Source organism: Chroicocephalus ridibundus, chromosome 2 (assembly GCF_963924245.1).
Source record: "Chroicocephalus ridibundus chromosome 2, bChrRid1.1, whole genome shotgun sequence".
In the NCBI taxonomy this organism is placed as follows: Eukaryota; Metazoa; Chordata; class Aves; order Charadriiformes; family Laridae; genus Chroicocephalus; species Chroicocephalus ridibundus.
This window is the reverse complement of record NC_086285.1, coordinates 1,155,678-1,173,915: the sequence shown is the minus strand read 5'-3', so window position 1 is coordinate 1,173,915 and position 18,238 is coordinate 1,155,678. Positions and strand designations below refer to the sequence as shown.

The 18,238-nt window shown below is 65.0% G+C and overlaps 1 protein-coding gene across 3 annotated transcripts; it reads right to left on the bottom strand.

The window, feature by feature from the left end:
- On the bottom strand, positions 1-8,604 carry CSPG5 (chondroitin sulfate proteoglycan 5). Of its 3 annotated transcripts, none has more exons than XM_063324191.1 (5): positions 8,450-8,604; positions 5,470-6,751; positions 4,178-4,366; positions 2,463-2,535; positions 1-609 (listed from the first exon to the last, which is right to left on the bottom strand). In XM_063324191.1, the coding sequence occupies exons 1-5, from the start codon at positions 8,511-8,513 to the stop codon at positions 439-441; spliced, it is 1,779 nt and encodes a 592-aa protein (XP_063180261.1). In that variant the 5' UTR covers positions 8,514-8,604; the 3' UTR covers positions 1-438. The 3 variants fall into 3 exon arrangements, with proteins under 3 accessions (XP_063180261.1, XP_063180262.1, XP_063180263.1); XM_063324192.1 differs by lacking the exon at positions 1-609 and adding an exon at positions 618-1,903; XM_063324193.1 differs by lacking the exon at positions 1-609 and adding an exon at positions 618-1,795.
- Positions 8,605-18,238: the final 9,634 nt, after the last annotated feature.

The following is an 18,238-nucleotide window of genomic DNA, read 5'->3' as shown; positions in this document are numbered from 1 at the left end:
TTTTTTTTTTTTCTTTTTTTCTTTTTTGTCGTTTTTACTCGTATTTCAAAAAAAGTGGGGTCAAAGTACAAAAAAAGTCAGTTGCAGGACAGCAAAGGTTTAGAAATCACAGCGCGGAACTAACGCAAGCGATAGACACGGAGCACAAACCGAACACCCCCACGACACGACGCGGCCAAAGACCGTTTACAGCCTTTGGCTTTGTATTATTATTATTAATTATTATTATTATTATCATCATCATCATTAATTAATTTTTGTTTTCCTCTGTACAAAACACACCAAAGCATGCCACGGAGCGGGGGAAAAAAAAAAAAAAAAAAAAGAAAAAAATGAGATACTGGGTGGGGAGGAGAGAGGAGATTTGTCCAGCTGGGGGGGACGGGGACGGGGATGGGAGGGGTGGCCCCCGGCTCTGGCCTCCTCCTCCTGCCCTGCTCACGTCAGGTTGTTCTGCAGGCAGTTGAGCTCGCCGCCCTCCTGCTCCCCTTTGCCGCCGCCGCCGCCGTCGTGCTTGGGCGACGTCGAGTTGTGGATGTTAAAGGGCTCCTCGTCCTTCAGGCAGGATTTCAGGGAGTCCTGCAGCTTGTGGGGAGCGCTGGGGTCATCCTGCCGGGAGAGATGGGGGGGGTCAGGATGACCGTGGCAGGGAACATCGTTGCAATGGGAGGGGGTGACCTGCAGTGGGACTAAGTCCCAGTTCCCGAAGGCATCGATGTCCCCACCGGCAACCGAGCATCCTGACCTTGCAGGGCAGGGATGCCCAAGGGTAAATGCCCCCCCAACCAGCACACACCTTGGCACGGGGGGAGCCGACAGGGTCCGAGCCGCCTGCGGTGACTCGTTGCCATTCCCAGCCACGGGTCCCCCACCTCGGGGTGCCACCAGCACCCAAAGCCGCTCGCCAACAGCAGCCCAGAGCCGCACCAACCACGGGAGCCATCCCCCCCGCCCCCGCCGTCCTCCCCCCGACATCCCATTTCTCTTCCCATTTCCAGCCCGGCTCGTCTCATCGGCCCCACGCCAATTAGCAACTCCCCGAGCAGCGCTTGGCAGGAGGCCCGAGGGGTTGGATTTATTGCGGTTCGTTAGCGTACAGCCGGCCCCCCCCCATGCCGCTGGATGGATCCAATGGAGGAAAAGCCAGCGATGCTTCTTCCCGATGTCCCCCCATGGCTTCCGGGAGCATCTTCCCCCCACCGGGGCTGGGCTGTGCCCCGAGTTTGTCCCACATCCATGGGGAGAGCGGCCCCCGATGGCACCGGGGCAGAGCTCTGGTTGTGTTGGGTAACGTCTGTGCCCGGATGATCCCGGCATCGCCGTCGGTGCTGGTGGGGCAGGACGAGCCCTGGATGGGCATCGTAGGGGTTACGGTGCCCCCGGTGCCACGCAGCAGGTGGATGGGGACACCCAAGGGCCGGCTCATATGGGGATGGGAACCCTCCATCTTCTGAGCAGTGATCCTATGGGTGATTCCCAGCTGATCCGGGGTGATGCCATCGGCTCCACAGCAAACCCCGCAGGATGGGCACCGAGCTCCTCGCCCGGCGAAGAGGCTGCTCCACATGTCCCCAAAAACCCCTTTCCCAGGGGTGTTGACCCCTCCGCATCCTTGTTCCGCTGCGTCCCGGGCACCGAGGTCCCATCCCAGGACCGAGCCCTCCGCATCCCGGAGGGGACCCCAGCGAGACGCCAGGGAGCGGCTCCGAATTCATCCCGAGGTTCATCCTCTCGGCAGCGGGGGAGCGAGCCGGCTCCGGGACCCTCCTGCCAGGGTGGCCGGACGCTACGGCTGCTAAAGGCGGTCGAAAGACGGGGGAAAACCGGCAGTGGGCTAAGGCAAAGGCTAGAGGGACCTACGCTCCTCCTCCGGCTCGCGCTCGGCAAAGCCCTTCGCTTCTCTCTGTTTCGATTCGAAAAAGAGGAGGTTGGAAGGGCAGCCTTGGCAGGGGGGGAGTGGGGACGGATGCGGGCGGCCGCATCCTGACCGCGCCAGCAGCATCCCGAAGGGTTTCGTCCTCCGGCATCACCCGCCGGTCCTGCCCCAGCGATGCCGCAGCCGGCCACCATCGTCTGCCGGAGCCACGTGGCACCGGCTGTCCCCATCGCACCCCTTGGCAGAGCCAAAGCCACCAGGGGGGACTCTGGATGGTGGCTCCCAGACATGCCACGTGGGCAGGAGGGGATGGGGCAGGGGGACAGTGGGGTGACACCAACCCCCTGCCCGGCCTGGGTCCGGTTTGGGTACTCGGGGCAGGTCCCGGCAGCGAGGGGATGGAGGGGTGGCCATGGTGGGATGGGGACAGGAGGGTACAGAGGGATCTGGTGGTGACACCGTCACCCAGGCAGTGCTGGGGTCATGGAGGGGGGGGACGGACGAGACATCAGCAGACAGAGGGACAAGGGTAGGACAGCAGGCGGGAGACCAGGGGGGGGACGACGGTGCGACGAAGCCTCCTTACATTTGGGTGGGAGCCCTCGGCGATGGTGGAGAGGGAGAAGTTGTCGTTGTGCAGCTCGGACGGGGTGCGGTATCTGCCGGGGGGGGGAGAGGAGAGCGCGGCGGTGAGACCTGGGACATCACCGAGCACCCCCCCCCGTGCCCCCCGACGCGTTTCGGGGTGAACCCGATGTTAGGGGTGGAAATGCCCCCGTTGCTGGAGGTCTGGGAGCTGAACGTCCCCAGGGAGGGAGGTTTGGGGCTAAATACCCCCCAGATCTGGGGGCTTGGGGGCTAAATGCTCCCAGATCTTGATAGGGCTTGGGGCTAAATGCCCCCAGATTTAGTGTTGGGGGGCTAAATGTCACCAGGGATGAAGGTCTGGGGCTAAATACCCCCAGATTTAGGGTTTGGGGGCTAAGTGTTCCCAGGAATGGAGGTTTGGGGGTTACTGCCCCCACATCTGGGGACTCAGGGGTTAAATATCCCCAGCTCTGGGGGGGGGGGGGTTGGGGCTACATATCCCCAGCTCTGACGATCTTGGGGAGGGGGGGGTGTTAAATCTCTCCAGATCTGGAGCTTTTGGGGTAAATTCCCCCAGCCCTAGGGGTTTGGGGGCTAAATACCCCCAGGGATGGAGGTTTGGGGCTAAATGCCCCAAATCTGGGAACCCGGGGGGGGCTAAATGACCCCAAATCTAGGGTTTGGGAGCTAAATGTCCCCAGGGATGGAGATTTGGGGCTAAATGCCCCCAGATCTGCGGATTTGCAGCAAAATGCCCCCAGATCGGGGGAGTTTGGGGCTAAATATCCCCAGCTCTGGGGGGGTTGGGGGCTACATATCCCCAGTTCTGAGGATTTGGGGGGGGGGGGACGCAAATGTCTCCGGATCTGGAGCTTTTGGGGTAAATTCCCCCAGCCCTCGGGGTTTGGGGGCTAAATGTCCCCGGCTCTGGAGGTCTGGGAGCTAAATGTCCCCAGGGATGAAGGTTTGGGGCTAAAATGCCCCCAGATCTGGGGGTTTGGGGGCCAAATGTCCCCAGGGATGGAGATTTGGGGCAAAATGCCCCCCAGATCGGGGCTGGGGTCGGGGCTAAATGCAGGCAGGGGAGCGGTGGGGGCAGCCCGAGGCGAGGGAGCCCCAGGGGCTGGCAGGGAGTTTCGCTGCTAATTACACTTGGCCCTTCCAAGCACTAATTAACAGCTCATTAGGGACCCAGGCTGGGAGGGCTTTCTCCTCCCCTGCTCCAGGGAGGCGGGCAGCAATCGCTGGGGTCAGGGGGTGACAGGGGACGGTTGGGGTCACACACACCACCCCCCCCACCCCCCCCCCCCCAGCCCTGTCCCCGGGGACACAGTGGGGACCATCTCCGGTGGCCCCTGGGCAGCGTGGCGAGCCCAGCCGGTGGCCCCAGCTCCCAGTGCAGCAGATTAACTGGTGCCAGTCAGGAACGGCATTAAAGGATTAACGGCGGAGCAGGAACCGCAAGCCACGTCCCCGCAGGCCACCCGCCTCCGGGAGCTTTCCCACCCACCGTCACCATGTCCCCATCGGCACCGGGCTTCCCGATGACACCGCGCGGGGACGGGATTGCATCCAGCCCCGGTGCCACCACCGAGAACTGAGCCCACCCAAACCTCTGCCGATGACCAAGGTGGCACCCCGGAGGGGTTGGGGACAGTTTTTTGGGGGGGGGGGGGTGGGGGGGGTGCCAACCCTGTCCCCAAGGCCACTCACTTGGTCTTGCGCAGTTTGCTGTTCTCCGTCTTGAGCAGGTAGAGCTTCTTGGCGAAGAAGACGGTGAGCATGAAGAGCAGCAGCACCACCAGGGCGGCCGAGCCCACGGCCACGCACATCACCTGGAAGTCGGTGACGATGGCCTCGCAGCGCGTGCCCTTGTGCCACGTGTAGTCCTGCGTGTTGCACCTGCGAGGGGACACGCTTAGGGACCCCACCCCACCCCCACCCCGCAAACGTGTCCCCCACCCCACAGAGCGTCCTCAGGGGACACCGGCATCTCTAATCGGGGGGATTACGGGTGTCTGGTGGGGGATGAGATTAACGCGGCCCCCCCCCAGGGGTGCGACCCCCCCCCCCCCAACACTGGGGCCAGGTGAGATGGGTGACAGTGGGGGGACACCGGAAAGAGGGGCGGGGGGATGCTCGTGTCCACCCCCTGGTGCAGCCGGGCTCGATGCCAGCCCCACGGCGCGTGCCGAGCCGTAGCGCACATCGGCTCTCCCCGGGCGCAATCTGCCGGGGCCGATTAGCGCGGCCGCTCCGGAGCTCCGGCTGCGCGGCCCTGACCTAATTCCTGGCCAGCAGCCGCTCGGGGGGCAGGGAAAGCCCCTCCGTGTCCCGGCGGGATGGCGCTGCGGGGGTGAAGGGACCTGGATGGGGTGCACAGGGGATGGTGACCAGGGATGGGGTGCAGAGGGATGGAGAGCCTGGGAATGGGGTGCATGGGGATGGAGAGCCCAGGGAGGGGGAGCTCGGACATGGAGAGCACAGGGATGGGGTGCACGGGGAAGGAGAACCCAGGGATGGGATGAAGCAGGCTGGAGAGCCTGGGAATGGGGTGCACAAGGATGGAGAGCCTGGGAATGGGATGCAGGGGGCTGGAGAGCCTGGGAATGGGGTGCACAAGGGATGAAGATCCAGGGATGGGGTGTACAGGGGATGGAGAGCCCAGGAATGGAATGCAGAGGGAGGGAGAGTCTGGGAATGGGGTGCACGGGGCCTGGAGAGCCCAGGGATGGAGTACACGGAGATGGAGAGCCCAGGAATGGAATGCACAGGGGATGGAGAGCCGGGAATGGGGTGCCTGGACATGGAGAGCCCAGAGATGGGGATGGAGTGTCCAGGGATGGGGTGCGCAGGGGATGGAGACCCAGGGATGGGGATGGAGAGCCTGGGAACGGGCTGCTTGGAGATGGAGACCCGGGGATAGGGGACACAAGGATGGAGAGCCCCCACATGCGCCCCCCCCATCTCCCCACAGGCCCAGGATCCCCGGCCCCGTCCCTTACCGGCAGAAGGCCCCGTGGCTCTCCACCAGGTAGCACTGGCCGCCGTTGTGGCAGTAGCTGGGGACGAGGTCGCAGACGGAGCGGCAGGAGCTGTTGTGCCGCACGTAACCGCTCCGGCACTCGGTGCCGTTCTCCGGCTGGCCCCGCTCCCCTGGCCGCGGCCGCACCGTGGGGCTGCCCCCCGCCACGCCGGAGGGCTGCGGCGGGGCCACGTCACGGCGGCCGGTAGGTCGGGGGTCCCGCGGCGCCGGCTGGGCACCGGGCACGGCCGAGGGGGGCGGCCGGTAGCCATTCTCGTCCTCCAGCCCCCCATCTTCCTCCTCCTCCTCTTCCTCCTCATCCTCCTCCAGCTCATCCTCCTCGTCCCCGTCGGCGTAGAAGGAGGTGGTGGGGTAGAAATCGGCTTCGTCAAAGGGCGTGAAGTCGTCGTAGAGCTCGTGGAGGGCCCACGGCGTGGCCGCCCCCTCCGGCTCCCGCCGCCGCGCCGAGCCGGCCGCCCCCTGGCCTCCCCCGGGGAAGCCCCCCATCCCCTCGCCCCCCTCAAACAGGTCGTAGTAGTCGACGTCGATGATCTCCGAGGCCGTCTGGTCGGCCGGCGGCTCAGCCGGGCCCGTGACGGCGGTGATGGGCTCTTCCAGCCAGGTCAGATCCGTCCGGCCGCGAGCCCCCTGCGCCGGGGCCGGGCTGGATGCGGCCACCCACAGCCCCGAGTCCCCCACGGCGCCTGGCATGGGGCTGGGGTCCCCCGGTACGGGGGTCTGCGGCACGGCTGAGCCCCCGGCCGCCAGCAGCAGGTCAGATTCGGCCGAGTCGGTGGCGAGCTGCGGGCTGGGGGGGCTCGGCGGGGCGGCCGTGAGCCCCCCGAAGACCCCCGGGCTGGGCAAGGAGGCTTGCGTGGGCCGCTCGCCGCTCCCCGGCTCCTCGGGGCTGCCCGGTGCCACTGTCCCCCTGTCACCGGGCCAGGTCACTGACGCTTGGCCATCCTCCGCCGAGCCGGCTTTGGGGGGCAGAGCGCTGGCGTCCCCCTCCCCGGCGCAACCCGCGCACCCCTCCGGCATGGCCGCCGGGTCCGTGGTGGCCATCGGGTCCCCCCCGGGGGGATCTAGCTGGGGTCCCGCTGGGGGCTCGCTGCCCGCCACGGCCCCCCAGGGACCGCTGCCGTTGCTGGGCCCCCCCGGGGGGTCTTTCCTGGCCGGGTCCCACCGCGGGGAGCTGCTCTCCAGGGAGCCCTCCCAGCCTCTCCCCTCGGCCTCGCTGGCGTTTTGGGGGGGCCACTCGGATGCTGGAGGGGGGACAAGGAGAGAAAAGATGTGTCAGAGGTGCCCTCCACACCCCTGGGGGGGGACGCAGAGGCCTGTGGGGGGGGCATGTCCTGGTGGGTCCCCACCAGCTCAACCTCGCACCCACCAGCACCATGACAAGCCATTTTGGGGGGGGGGGGGGCGCTGCACCCCAAGTATTTTACAGTCTCTCGCAGGGATCAAAGGGGCAAACCCACAGCAGCCCCCGGCTCCATGGGTCCCCCAGCACCCACGGCAACCCCAGACATCACCCCCCAACTCTGCAACACCCCCCCCCAAGCCAAGCTACCCCTGGCCCAGCCCCCCCAGTGAGGGGAACCGGCCTCTCCTGCCCCTGCAAGGGGATCCACCCCCCCCCCGCAAAGCCATCAGCCCCCTTCAAGGGGATCCAGCCCCCCTGGAAGGGGATCCAGCCCCCCCACAAAGGGATCCAGCCCCTCCCTGCAAGGATATCCAGCCCCTCCTCTGGTTCCCGCAAGTGCACCCCATACACATACTGGGATCCAGCCCCCCCGCCCCCCCTGCCAAATGGGATCCATCCCCTTGTAAAACGGGATCCTGCCCCCTCCCGATGGATCCAGCCCTCCTCTGGATCCTGTGAGTGCACACACACACCCCCCCTCCGCACACACAAGGGGATCCAGCCCCCCCCTGGAAGGGGATCCAGCCCTCCTCTGGTCCCTGCATATGCACCCACTGCACACAATGGGATCCAGCCCCGACCCCCCCCGACCCCCCCCCCGCAAGCCGGATCCAGCCCCTGCAAAGGGATCCAGCCCCGTGCAACAGGATCCAGCCCCCTCTGCAATGGAATCCAGCCCCCTGCCACGGGATCCAGCCCCCTTACGAGGGGATCCAGCCCCCTCTGGTTCCTGCAAGTGCACCCCATAAGCACAAGAGGATCCAGCTCCTCCAAAGGGATCCAGTCCCTCCTCCGGCTCCTGCAAATGCACCCCGGGCATAAAGGGGATCCAGCCCGCTGCAACAGGATCCAGCTGCCCCCGGCAAGGGGATCCAGCCCCCCCCCCCCTCCCCGAGGGATGCAGCCCCCCCCTAAAGGGATCCAGCCCCCCGCAAGGGGATCCAGCCCCCCCAAAAGGGATCCTGCCCCCGGCAAGGGGACCCAGCCCGCCCTGCAAGAGGATGCAGCTCCCGCAATGGGATCCAGCCCCCTTAAAAGGGGATTCAGCCCCCCCTCAAAGGGATCTGGCCCCCGTCAAGGGGACACAGGTCCCCCCCCCGCCCCCGCGAGGGATCCGGCCCCCTCCAAGGGGACCCGGCCCGCCCTGCAAGAGGATGCAACCCCCCCGCAACGGGATGCAGCCCCCGGCAAAAGGATCCAGCCCCCCTCAAAGGCATCCAGCCCCATGAAAAGCGGATCCAGCCCCCCCCCCCCCCCCCACCAGAGGGGATCCGTCCCCCTCCCCAACGGATCCGACACCCTCCCCAGCGGATCCAACCCCCCCCCCCCCAAGGGGGATCCAGCCCCGGCAAGGGGATCCCCCCCCCCTCCCCCGGCTGCCTGCAGAGGAATGCAGCCCCTGCCCGGGACCGCGGACCCCCCCCCAACCCTCGGCTGCCCACCCGGTTCCCCCGGTGCAGGATCCGTGTGTGTCCACCCCCACCCCCCGGCCCCGACATCCCCCCCCCGCCCCCCCCGCTCCATCCCCGGTACGTACCGAGGGCTCCCAGCAGCAGGGCCAGGGCGAGTGCGGCGCGGGGCCGGGCAGCCGCGGGGGCCATGGCGGCATGGAGGGACCCGCGGCTCCGCCAGCGGGGCCGGCACCGGCAGCGGCTCCGCCCGCGCCCCCCGCGCCGCCGCCGCCGCCGCCGCCGCCGCTCGGCTGCCGGGGTTGGGGGGGGGGGCCGGGCGGGGGGCGGGGGGGCGGCGGGGGCCGGCTCCGCCCGCGGGACGGGGGAGGCCGCCGGCAGCCGCGGTCGGGGGCTCCGGGACACGGCAACGGGACCCCCCCCCGCCCCGCCACTCCTCCCTCCCCGCCGCCGCCTCGGCATCCCCGGGGGACACCTACCCCCCCCCCCCCCCCCCCACTAAGGAAGCAGCGGGACACAAACCCTCCCCCCCCCCAAAAAAATAGACCCGGGGGACACGGCCCGGAATCACCCCCAAAAATCTTCCCCTGCATTGGGGGGGGGGCATCCCTGCGCCGGGACCACCCTGCACCCCCCCCCCATCTTCCCCTGCATCGGGGGGGGCATCCTCCCTGCACCGGGACCACCCTGCACCCCCTCCTTAGCACCGGGTTCCCCCCCCCAAACCTGCTCCTGTATCGGGAGGGGGGGGCATCCCTGCACTGGGACCCCCCCTGCACCCCCCCCAGTACCGGGATCACCCCCCCCAAACCTGCTCCTGCATGGCAGGGGGGGGACATCCCTGCACCGGGACCACCCTGCACCCCCTTCCCCAGCACCGGGAACCCCCCCCCCGCAAAACCTGCTCCTGTATGGGGGTGGGGGTGGGTTATCTCTGCACTGGGACCTCCCCTGCACCACCACCCCCACCCCCACCCCCCCCAGGGCCGGGATCCCCCCTCAAACCTGCCCCTGCATAGGGGGGGGCATCCCTGCACCAGAACACCCTCCCAGCACCCCCCCACCAGCACTGGGATTCCTCATTGAACCCCCCCCAAAACTGCTCATTCCCCCAGCACGGGGATCCCTCCCTGACATCCCCCCCCCCAAAACTGCTCCTGCATTGGCGGGGGGGGGGGCAGGCATCCCTGATCCCTGCAATCCTGCACTGTGACTGCCCTGCGCACCCCCCCCCGCCCAGGATCGGGATTCCTCGCTGACCCCCCCCCAAAACTGCTCCTGCCCAGGCAGATCCTTGCTCTAGAATCCCCCTGCAACTCCCCCCCAGCCAGTGCCACGATTCCTTATTGACCCCCCCCCACACACACATCTGCTGCTGCGGGGCAGGGGGGGAACCCTGCACCAGCCCCGGGACCCCCCTGCACCCCCCCCAGCACCAAGATTCTTCACTGACACCCCCCCCCCCCCAAAGTCTGCTCCTGTATGGGGGGCATCCCTGCATCAGGACCCCCCTCCGACCCCCCCCAGCACCAGGATCTCTCAGTGACTGCCCCCCCCCTCACCTGCTCCTCCATGGGGGGTGGGGGGGCACCTCTGCACCAGGACCCCCCCGCAGCAGCCCCAACCAGCATTGGGTTTCCTTATTGACCCCCCCAAACTGCTCCCCCTGCACCCCTACCAGGACCTGTCACTGACGCCCATCCCCCCGAAACTGCTCCTCCATGATGGGGGGGGCCATCGCCCCAGCACTGGGACCCCCCCCAGCATCCCCAGCCAGCACCAGGATTCCTCATTGACACCCCCCCCTCCCAAAATGCTTCCCCTGCACCCCCACCAGCATTCCTTGTTGGAATGCTGCTCTTGTGTGTGGGGGGGGCATCCCTGCACTGGGACCCCCCCATCAGCACCCCCCCAGCACTGGGATTCCTCATTGACCCCCCAAAAAACTTTGCTCCTCCCCAGCACTGGGATCCCTTGCTGACACCCCCCACCTTCCCCCTCAAAACTGCTCCTGCACGGGTGGGGGGGCATCCCCGCCAGGCTGCGGTGCCGCTCCCCAGTACCAAACTGGTCCAGAGGCCACCGGGTGCCACCACAGCCTCCATCACCCGTCACCCACCCACGTGGGTGCCACCAACCCAGCTCCCTCCCACGGGCTGGGGGGGTGCACAGGCGCGGAGGGACCCCCGAGACCCCCAGGGACACCCCCCCCCCCCCCCGTAGCCTTCACGCTGCCTGAAGCCACGTAGGGACGGGGGGGGGGGCGGGGACACAGAGCTGGGGCAGCACCTAAACCTCGCGGGTGCCACCACCAACGGGGGGGACACCCAGCCCATCGCCGCCCTGAACCCCACCACAGCAGGGGGACACGTGTCGGGGACAACCACGTAGCGGGGACACCCCCAGCTGCACCAGGGGGGCCCCTTTGCCAGCCCCTGCCCCCTGCACCACTTGCCCCGTGGCCACCTCGAGCCCCTCCTGGGGCTTTCCAAGGTCACGGCCGTGGAACGCGCCGGCCATGGTGATCCCGCATCCCGCGCCGGGGAAGGATGCTCGGGGCAGGGCCGGGGGCCCTGGGGAGCAGCGGGAGCTCCCGGGGGAGCACATTTTGGTGCCCCCCAGCCCCTGCCTGGGACCCTTGTCAGCCATGGGGCACGTATGGGGCCGCGGGACAACGGTGGGGCTGGGGGTCCCCTCTCCCCCCCAGCAGCCGCCGTGCCTGGCCGAGCTCCCCGCGCCGGGAACAAGCCCCGCTCTGTCCCCGCTCAAAGGGGGATTGAAGGGGCTGCAGCTGTTTAATATTCCCCACGCTTCCGCCCCGGGATGCGTTTCCAAGGGGACCGGCCGCGGGGCCGCCAGGATGGACGGGGAAAAAGGGTCGGGAAGAGGCATCGGGGTCCCACACGTTGCCCGGGGGTCCCTCCGTCGGGTCCCCACCATCGCAGCAAGAGGCTCGGGTGGGATCCTGGGGCCGGGGCCGGCGCTGGGGACGCCCCGTGGGGCAGGGGGATGGAGGCCGGGCAGGGCAGCAGCACCCAACCCGCACCCCTGCCCCATAGACGTGGGGGCTCAAGGGGGTCGTGCTGAAGCGGTTGGCGGTCGCTAAACCCACGCGGTAACTCCTGGGCGCAGGAAGCTCGTGGGACAGGCAGGGACCCCCGGAGACCACCTGGGCCAAGCCCTGCTCACCCAGGGCCACCTGCAGCAGGTTGCCCAAGACCACGTCTGGTCCCGTCTTGGATATCTCCATGGATGGAGACTCCACCAGCCCTCGGGACCACCCGCGTCGGCGTCCCGGGGCCCCAGCTCCTCCTCTCTGCTGGGGCTGTGCAGCTCTGGCCCGTGTCACCTCACCCAGGAGCATCCCCCCCTCCTGGCCCTGCCACCGAGGGGACACCCTCCTCCCGCGCCTGGGCCACCGGCCATGGTCAACCAGTCGCTCACTCACTGGTGTCCCCTCGGGGTATTGCCAAAGGGAGGCGGGACCTCGCCCTGGATCCCACGGGATCCACGGGGGGGGGCATCAGCAGTCCCCACCCCGGCCGGAGGCTGCTTCCCCAGTCCCGGGGGATGGCGGCCGTCACATTTCCCCGCAGACCACCTTCACAGGGAAGGAGCCCCCACCTCCTCGCACGCCTTCACCCCTCCAGTGGAGTCCCCGCACCCATCCCTGCGCTCAGGATCAGGCCCCCCCAGCACTCAGCGAGGTCGGGGGGACACCGAGGGTCTCTCACCACCCTCGGTGGGCAAAGCTCAGCTGCTCTTCCAGGGAGAGGAGGGACGGGGGCCGATGCCACGCACCAGGCAGGGACACCCAGCCGGGGGACAAATTCCGGAGCCTCCCCCATCCTGCACCCCCCCGGGCGGAGCGTGGCAGGGCCTTAACGCCGTCGGGCTCCAGCGCTGCCCTTCAACCCGGGACCGGCCGAGGCAGCGGAGCCCAGCAGCGCCCGCTCCCCGTCTGCTGCCACCACCTTTCCTGCAAACCCGCCGGGATTTGTCTTCGTCGGAGGCAGGAGCAGCGGCAGAGGGGTGGAGGGGGGGGCAGCAGGACGGACGGACTGACAGACGGACGGAGGCAGATATTCAGTCTCGCAGAAGAAAATCCAGCGGCAGCTCCCACCTCTCGGGAGGAAGCGGCGCGTGTTCTCCTAGCGGGGGGGTTACTCAACATATTTAATATGAGTTAAAAGACAATGAACGCCCGTTTGGGGCATTTCTGGAGGAAATGGGTGTGAGCTCCGTCCGTCTGTCGGGCAGGCAGCTGGGGAGGGATCTCACCCCACATCCCTTCTCTGCCCGGTCCAGCTGGGAGCTGAGCTTGCTCATGGGTCTGCCCTGCCTTGGGCTCCCCAAAAACCCTTCCTCTTCCTCCTCCCGTCCTCGAGAGCGTGTGTGTGGGGGGTCGATCTGCTCTGGCACCCCCCTGGGCACAGGTAACAGGGCGGATCAGGATCACGGATGCCATGAGGACAGACGGAGGCCGGAGGGAGGCGCAGGACGGGGCTCCCGACCCTCACCTCCCTGGAATCATCCCTCTTCCCTGAGCACGGAGGAACTGTCTCCTCCCCGCGCTCCTGTGACAAGGGACCCCCGGCGGGCTGCATCCAGACCCCCGGGATAAGGGGGCGGGGGGCAGGATGGGCCGGGGCCAGCACTTCTCCACCAGCTTTTGTCTCTCCTGGGGCTGCCCGCTCCGTCCCCTCCCTCCTCGCCCAGGTACCGGAGATGCTCAAACCGCCCTTTCCCAATTATTTTTTTTCTTTAACCAACAAGTATCGGAAGGAAAGGCGTAAAGACATCACGACTTCAGAAAGGGCTGAATTGAGCGGAGAGGGTCGAGGTTGGTGTTTTCTGCCCCAGTTCGGCCACCGCTCGCCTGGAAGGCGCCAGCTCCTCCCTCTCAAGAGCCCGGGGTGAAGCTCAGCCACGCAGGGGGTCGGTGGGACGGGTTTGCCCTCGATCACGGGCACGGCCCCGAGGTGACGAGCCCCGATGTGACACCGATAGCCAGAGGAAGCCGCCACCTGGTTCAGCTGTGAGACTTTTAAAAAAAAAAAAAAAAAAAATCAACCTCCAGTCTCCTCTGTGCTCAGCCCCAAACGCCCCCAAAACTCACCCAAACCGTTTCTGCAGGGAAGAAATTCACCCACAGCCCATCAGCCGCACACCAAACCGCTCCCGACGCCCGGTTGATCTGAAAATGGCCGTAATTCAACGTCCTCGACAACAGGAGCTGCGTTTGGGATCGCAGGAGCGGCTCGGGGAAGGATGCTGGGGGGTAAAGATGGATCCGCAACCTCTGCATGCCCTGTGGTGCCGGAGCCTTCCAGGCCCTCTCCTACCTCTGGCCAGAGGGAGAAGGCAAAGTGATATCTTCCAAAAAAACCCTTCTCTGGCCTGCACAGGGAGCGGGTGCCTTTGGCTCCAGGATTTGGTGTGGCAGAGGCAGAGCCCATCGTCCCCGAGCGGCCACCGGCTCCTGGTGGATCAAGGGACAGAGCCCCCGGGTCCTGCTCATCCTGCGGCGGCCGTTTTCCAGCCACGCTCCTCCGCGGCTGCAGAGGGAAAAGGCGGGAGAGGTTTGACACTCACCCGCTGCAGCTCTGAGCTGCAAAAAACCCTGAGTAAAACAGGCCCGAGGTGCTTTGGGGAGGAGAGGCAGCAGAGAGCTGCGTCCCGAGGACCCAGCATCGTGGCTGGAGGAGCGAGCATCGCGGCCCGAGGACCCGGCATCACACCCCGCGGACCCCGCATTGTGTCCCAGGGACCGGGCATCACATCCCGAGGACCGAGCATCACGTCCCGAGGATCCAGCATCACGTCCCGAGGACTGAGCATCCAGGACCGAGCATCACGTCCCGAGGACCGAGCGTCCAGGACCCACCAGTTGCGTCCGCCACCTTTTGTGTTTGCGAACGTTCACAGAACCTGCAAGAAGTGACAAATCAAACCGTCAGGCACCGGGGTAAGTCAGCTGTGAGCAATGGCACCTTCCCCACCTCCCCGTCCCGGCTTAAGAGAGCGGTTTAATACTTGCGATTTTGCAAAGAGGGCATTAAACGCGCTTCGGAAATGCTTTTTATCTTCAAGGTTTTGCTTTCATTACTGCTGGAAAGCAGGATGAATCAAAGCGGCTGTTTCACAGCTAAGGACAAGGGGCGAAGGCACCACTTCACCCACCAGAAAATGAAGAAATGAAGCTGGGGAGGGCAGAAGAGCTGAACCCCGGCGGTGCACGGCGCGGTGAACACATACCTTATCCCTCTCACGACGGGTCACGGGTATTTAATGACCTCCAGGATGGGGCTGGGTTTCATCTGGGAGAGGGAAGCCAAAATTAGAGCAGAGAGAACCAGAAATCAGCTCTGCGCCGGGCATCCTCCCAGGGCAGAGCCCGTCCGCGTTTCAATGGGTCTTCTACAACCTCCTGGGTCTCCAGTGCTGGGGGGGGACGGGCAAGGGATTTCCATGGAATGGATCCTGCAGGGATCTGGTGGCTCTTCCAACAGCACATGGACGAGTGCTCAGTGAGGAGACGTCCCTCCGTGTCCCCAGCCGGGCCTGGGCTGAACCCGCGTTGTGGAAGCGGCTGGTCCAGGTCTTTGCCCAGCAGATCACCGGGCGGTGGCCAGGCGCTGGAGCTCTGCAGCTCCCCACGGCTCTTGGTCGGCTCGGCAACGCCAACCCGGGTGGGCAACCTCAGCGCAGACACACGGGGACCACCAGCATCATCAAACATCCCAGAGCTGGAAACCCTGCTAGAAAACTCCTGTTTTGACGGACACCAGGTTGTTTTTATCACCCGTCAGGACAGAAAATGAGGGATTTCGGGGAAAAAACTTCCCAGTCATCATCCCTAAGTTTCCCGTTGCAGCCTCCAGGTGACACCCCGCTGCCCGAGAGCTCCCGGGGCTGCTGAGAAGGGTCCCTGCACCGTGACCCCCGGCAGCGGCAGCAGGTTCCAGGGAACGGAGACATTCCCATGCCGGCAGCACACGCGGGAGCCGGCGCAGACAAAGAGCGACACTGTTCCTCGAGAGCCAGGCGAGGGACCGGCTCCGGCAGAGCCGAGCCCTTGGCAGGTCACCCAGATCCCCGCTGCCGCCCCTCGTCTGGGGCACGGCCTTTCCTACTGGGATTTGGGGGGGATTAATCCATGGGATGGGTGCTGGGGGCTGGCAACCCCCAGCGGGGTTATTCCCAGCTCCATTGTATCCGGTGCAGAGTCTGAAAAGGAGTTTCCAGCCTTGCCAAATCCTTCGTTTTACGGTTTCTCGTGAGAAAAGCACAGGAATTGAAATAACGGAGTCCAGAGGACAACCGTGCACTCGCATACTTAGGCACCCCAAACTTATTAGGTGTCCCGACGTGTATTTTTGGCTTTAAGTCAGCCAGAGCAAACAAACAAACAAACAAAAAGCAGCTTTTCGGGAACCACATGGTGGAGCTGGTACCGCCAGACAGGACGCAGCCACCGCGGGGAGTTTTCGGATATTATTAGGAAATTGAGAGGAGCGCAGGCGGGGGGTGCGAACGCCTGCGCCTGCTCCAGCTCCAGCGCTCCTCCTGCCAACGCGGCTCCTCCTGCTGAGACCGACCCGCGCGCCGCATCTCCCACCTCGGCCAGTATGAAATTATTCCGATCAAGATGAAACACCCCCCTCGGCAGTGCCTATTAGCAGGAGAAGCAGCAAGTTTTTTGGACAAGGTAGAAGGGCTCAGCACCGAGCACGTAAACTTCCACCTCCCCCGGCACAGGCTGGGTGGGGAATGGATGGAGAGCAGCCCCGAGGCGAAGAATTTGGGGGTGCTGGGGCGGGAAAAGCTGGCCATGGGCTGGCCACGTGCGCTGGCAGCCCAGAACCCCCCCACAGCCTGGGCTGCATCCCCAGCAGCGTGGGCAGGGGGGCGAGGGGGGGATTCTGCCCCTCTGCTCCGCTCTGTGAGACCCCCCTGCAGTGCTGCCTCCAGCGCTGGGGCCTCAGCACAGGAGAGACACGGAGCTGTTGGAGCGGGGCCAGAGGAGGCCCCGGAGATGCTGGGAGGGCTGGAGCCCCTCTGCTGTGGGGACAGGCTGAGAGAGCTGGGGGGGTTCAGCCTGGAGAAGAGAAGGCTCCGGGGAGACCTTCCAGCCCCTTCCAGTCCCTCAAGGGGCTCCAGGAAAGCTGGGGAGGGACTCTGGAGCAGGGAGGGGAGCCATGGGACGAGGGGGAAGGGTTTTCCACTGACAGAGGGGAGACTGAGATGAGATGTGAGGCAGAAATTGTTGGCTGTGAGGGGGGTGAGCCCCTGGCCCAGGTTGCCCAGAGAAGCTGTGGCTGCCCCATCCCTGGAGGGGTTCAAGGCCAGGTTGGACGGGGCTTGGAGCAACCTGGGCTGGTGGGAGGTGTCCCTGCCCAGGGCAGCGGGGTTCAACTGGATGATTTTTAAGGTCCTTTCCAACTCTAACCCTTCTGCGATATGGTATGAATGACATCTTCGTCTCAAAGAACCCTACCGCAGCTTTGGAGTGGACGCTGAGCCAGTTTAGAGGAAGTGCCGTTCAGAAGCCAGCCCTACCCTTGCCCTCAAGCTCGCTGCGTTCCCATCGCAGAGCTGCGAATGGGAATGAATTTGCTCTCTCTGACCACACACCACCCCATGCCCCGGCAGCCAGAGTGACCCCAGCCCTTTGGTGCTGGCTCCCACCCCACCACTAAGGCCAGCTGTGGGAGATCTAACATCATACATCGAAAACGTGGTCCAAAACCGCATCTAGACCTCCACTCAACTCCACTTTTAGGTACTGTGAAGACAACAGCCCAGCCTCAGCCATCTTAGAGTCACAGAACAGTTCAGGTTGGAAGGGACATTTAAAGGCCATCTAGTCCAACCCCCTGCCATGAGCAGGGACATCTTCAACCGGATCAGGTCAACCCAGATCACCAACTAGATCATCTTCTGTGATTGCCAAGACCTAAAAAGCCCCACAAATAGAAAAAAAACTGTTCAAGAATCGACACTATGATCTACCACATTCTTTGCCTTCCTTGGGCAAAGGGTTTTCAAGACAAGAGGAGGAAAAGTGACAATGGCTGACCGTGCTGCAGGATGAGAAGGGTGCAATCGCAAGGGACAGGCCTCGCTGAAGACATCCGGAATGCAAAGGCACAAGGAGCTCCTCACCTTCCCTACCTGGCCCTGAGCAGGTGGACCATTATGGAGTCCACCAAGAGAGCATCCACCAGAAGACCCCAGCCCTAGGGACCTCCCACGGCAGCGGAGGAGGAATCCCCAACTGGGGACGGAACTTTGGTGGGGTGTCCTGGAGCTGGGGGCACTACACATCTAGGGTCTCAGGGAAGAAGTGCCACCAGCACCTTTCTTCAGGGGAAAAGGCTCTTACTTGGTCAAGCAGCAGGAACATTTAGAATATAATCCAGATTGGATTCCCGGTTTCAGTTTAATCAAAAAGGCCAACTATCCTGGCAGGCCCTGGAGCCCTGCAGGAGAGGACAAAAGATCTGAAGAGTCATCTGAATTAAACAATTAACAGCGAAGCCGGCAGGGGAACAGAGGAACGGTGGGATCCCGCTAGGTCAGCGTGCCCAGCCCTCCTCTACTCAAATCTGCCACTTCAGAGCGCTTCTTTCAAGGGTGTGATTCACCGGGGAACGCGAGCGTGAGCACCCGTCCAAGTCAGCACGGCGAGACAGTGGGAAAGCGGGAATCAAACAGAAATAATCCTATTAGGCCTCGAACGCTGTTTTTACTTCGTTCACGTTCATTAAGCTTTTAAAATCCGAAATACCGTTTTCCAAAGCGGCGGATCGCCGAGCGCACTGTGAAGGGCCTTGGCTTACCTGCGTTACTTTGGTGTCTCCCGCTCTGCTGGGTAACGAGCTCAGGCTTTGTATTAATTCCCATTGCAGTTA

Coding starts and splice junctions, on each gene's coding strand:
- CSPG5 (XM_063324191.1), bottom strand. CDS start 8,513: ATGGCCCCCGCGGCTGCCCGGCCCCGCGCCGCACTCGCCCTGGCCCTG. Junction 2,536..4,177: donor AGCAAACTGCGCAAGACCAA/GTGAGTGGCCTT, acceptor CCCCCCCGGCAG/ATACCGCACCCCGTCCGAGC. Junction 610..2,462: donor CCGAGGGCTCCCACCCAAAT/GTAAGGAGGCTT, acceptor CTCTCCCGGCAG/GATGACCCCAGCGCTCCCCA.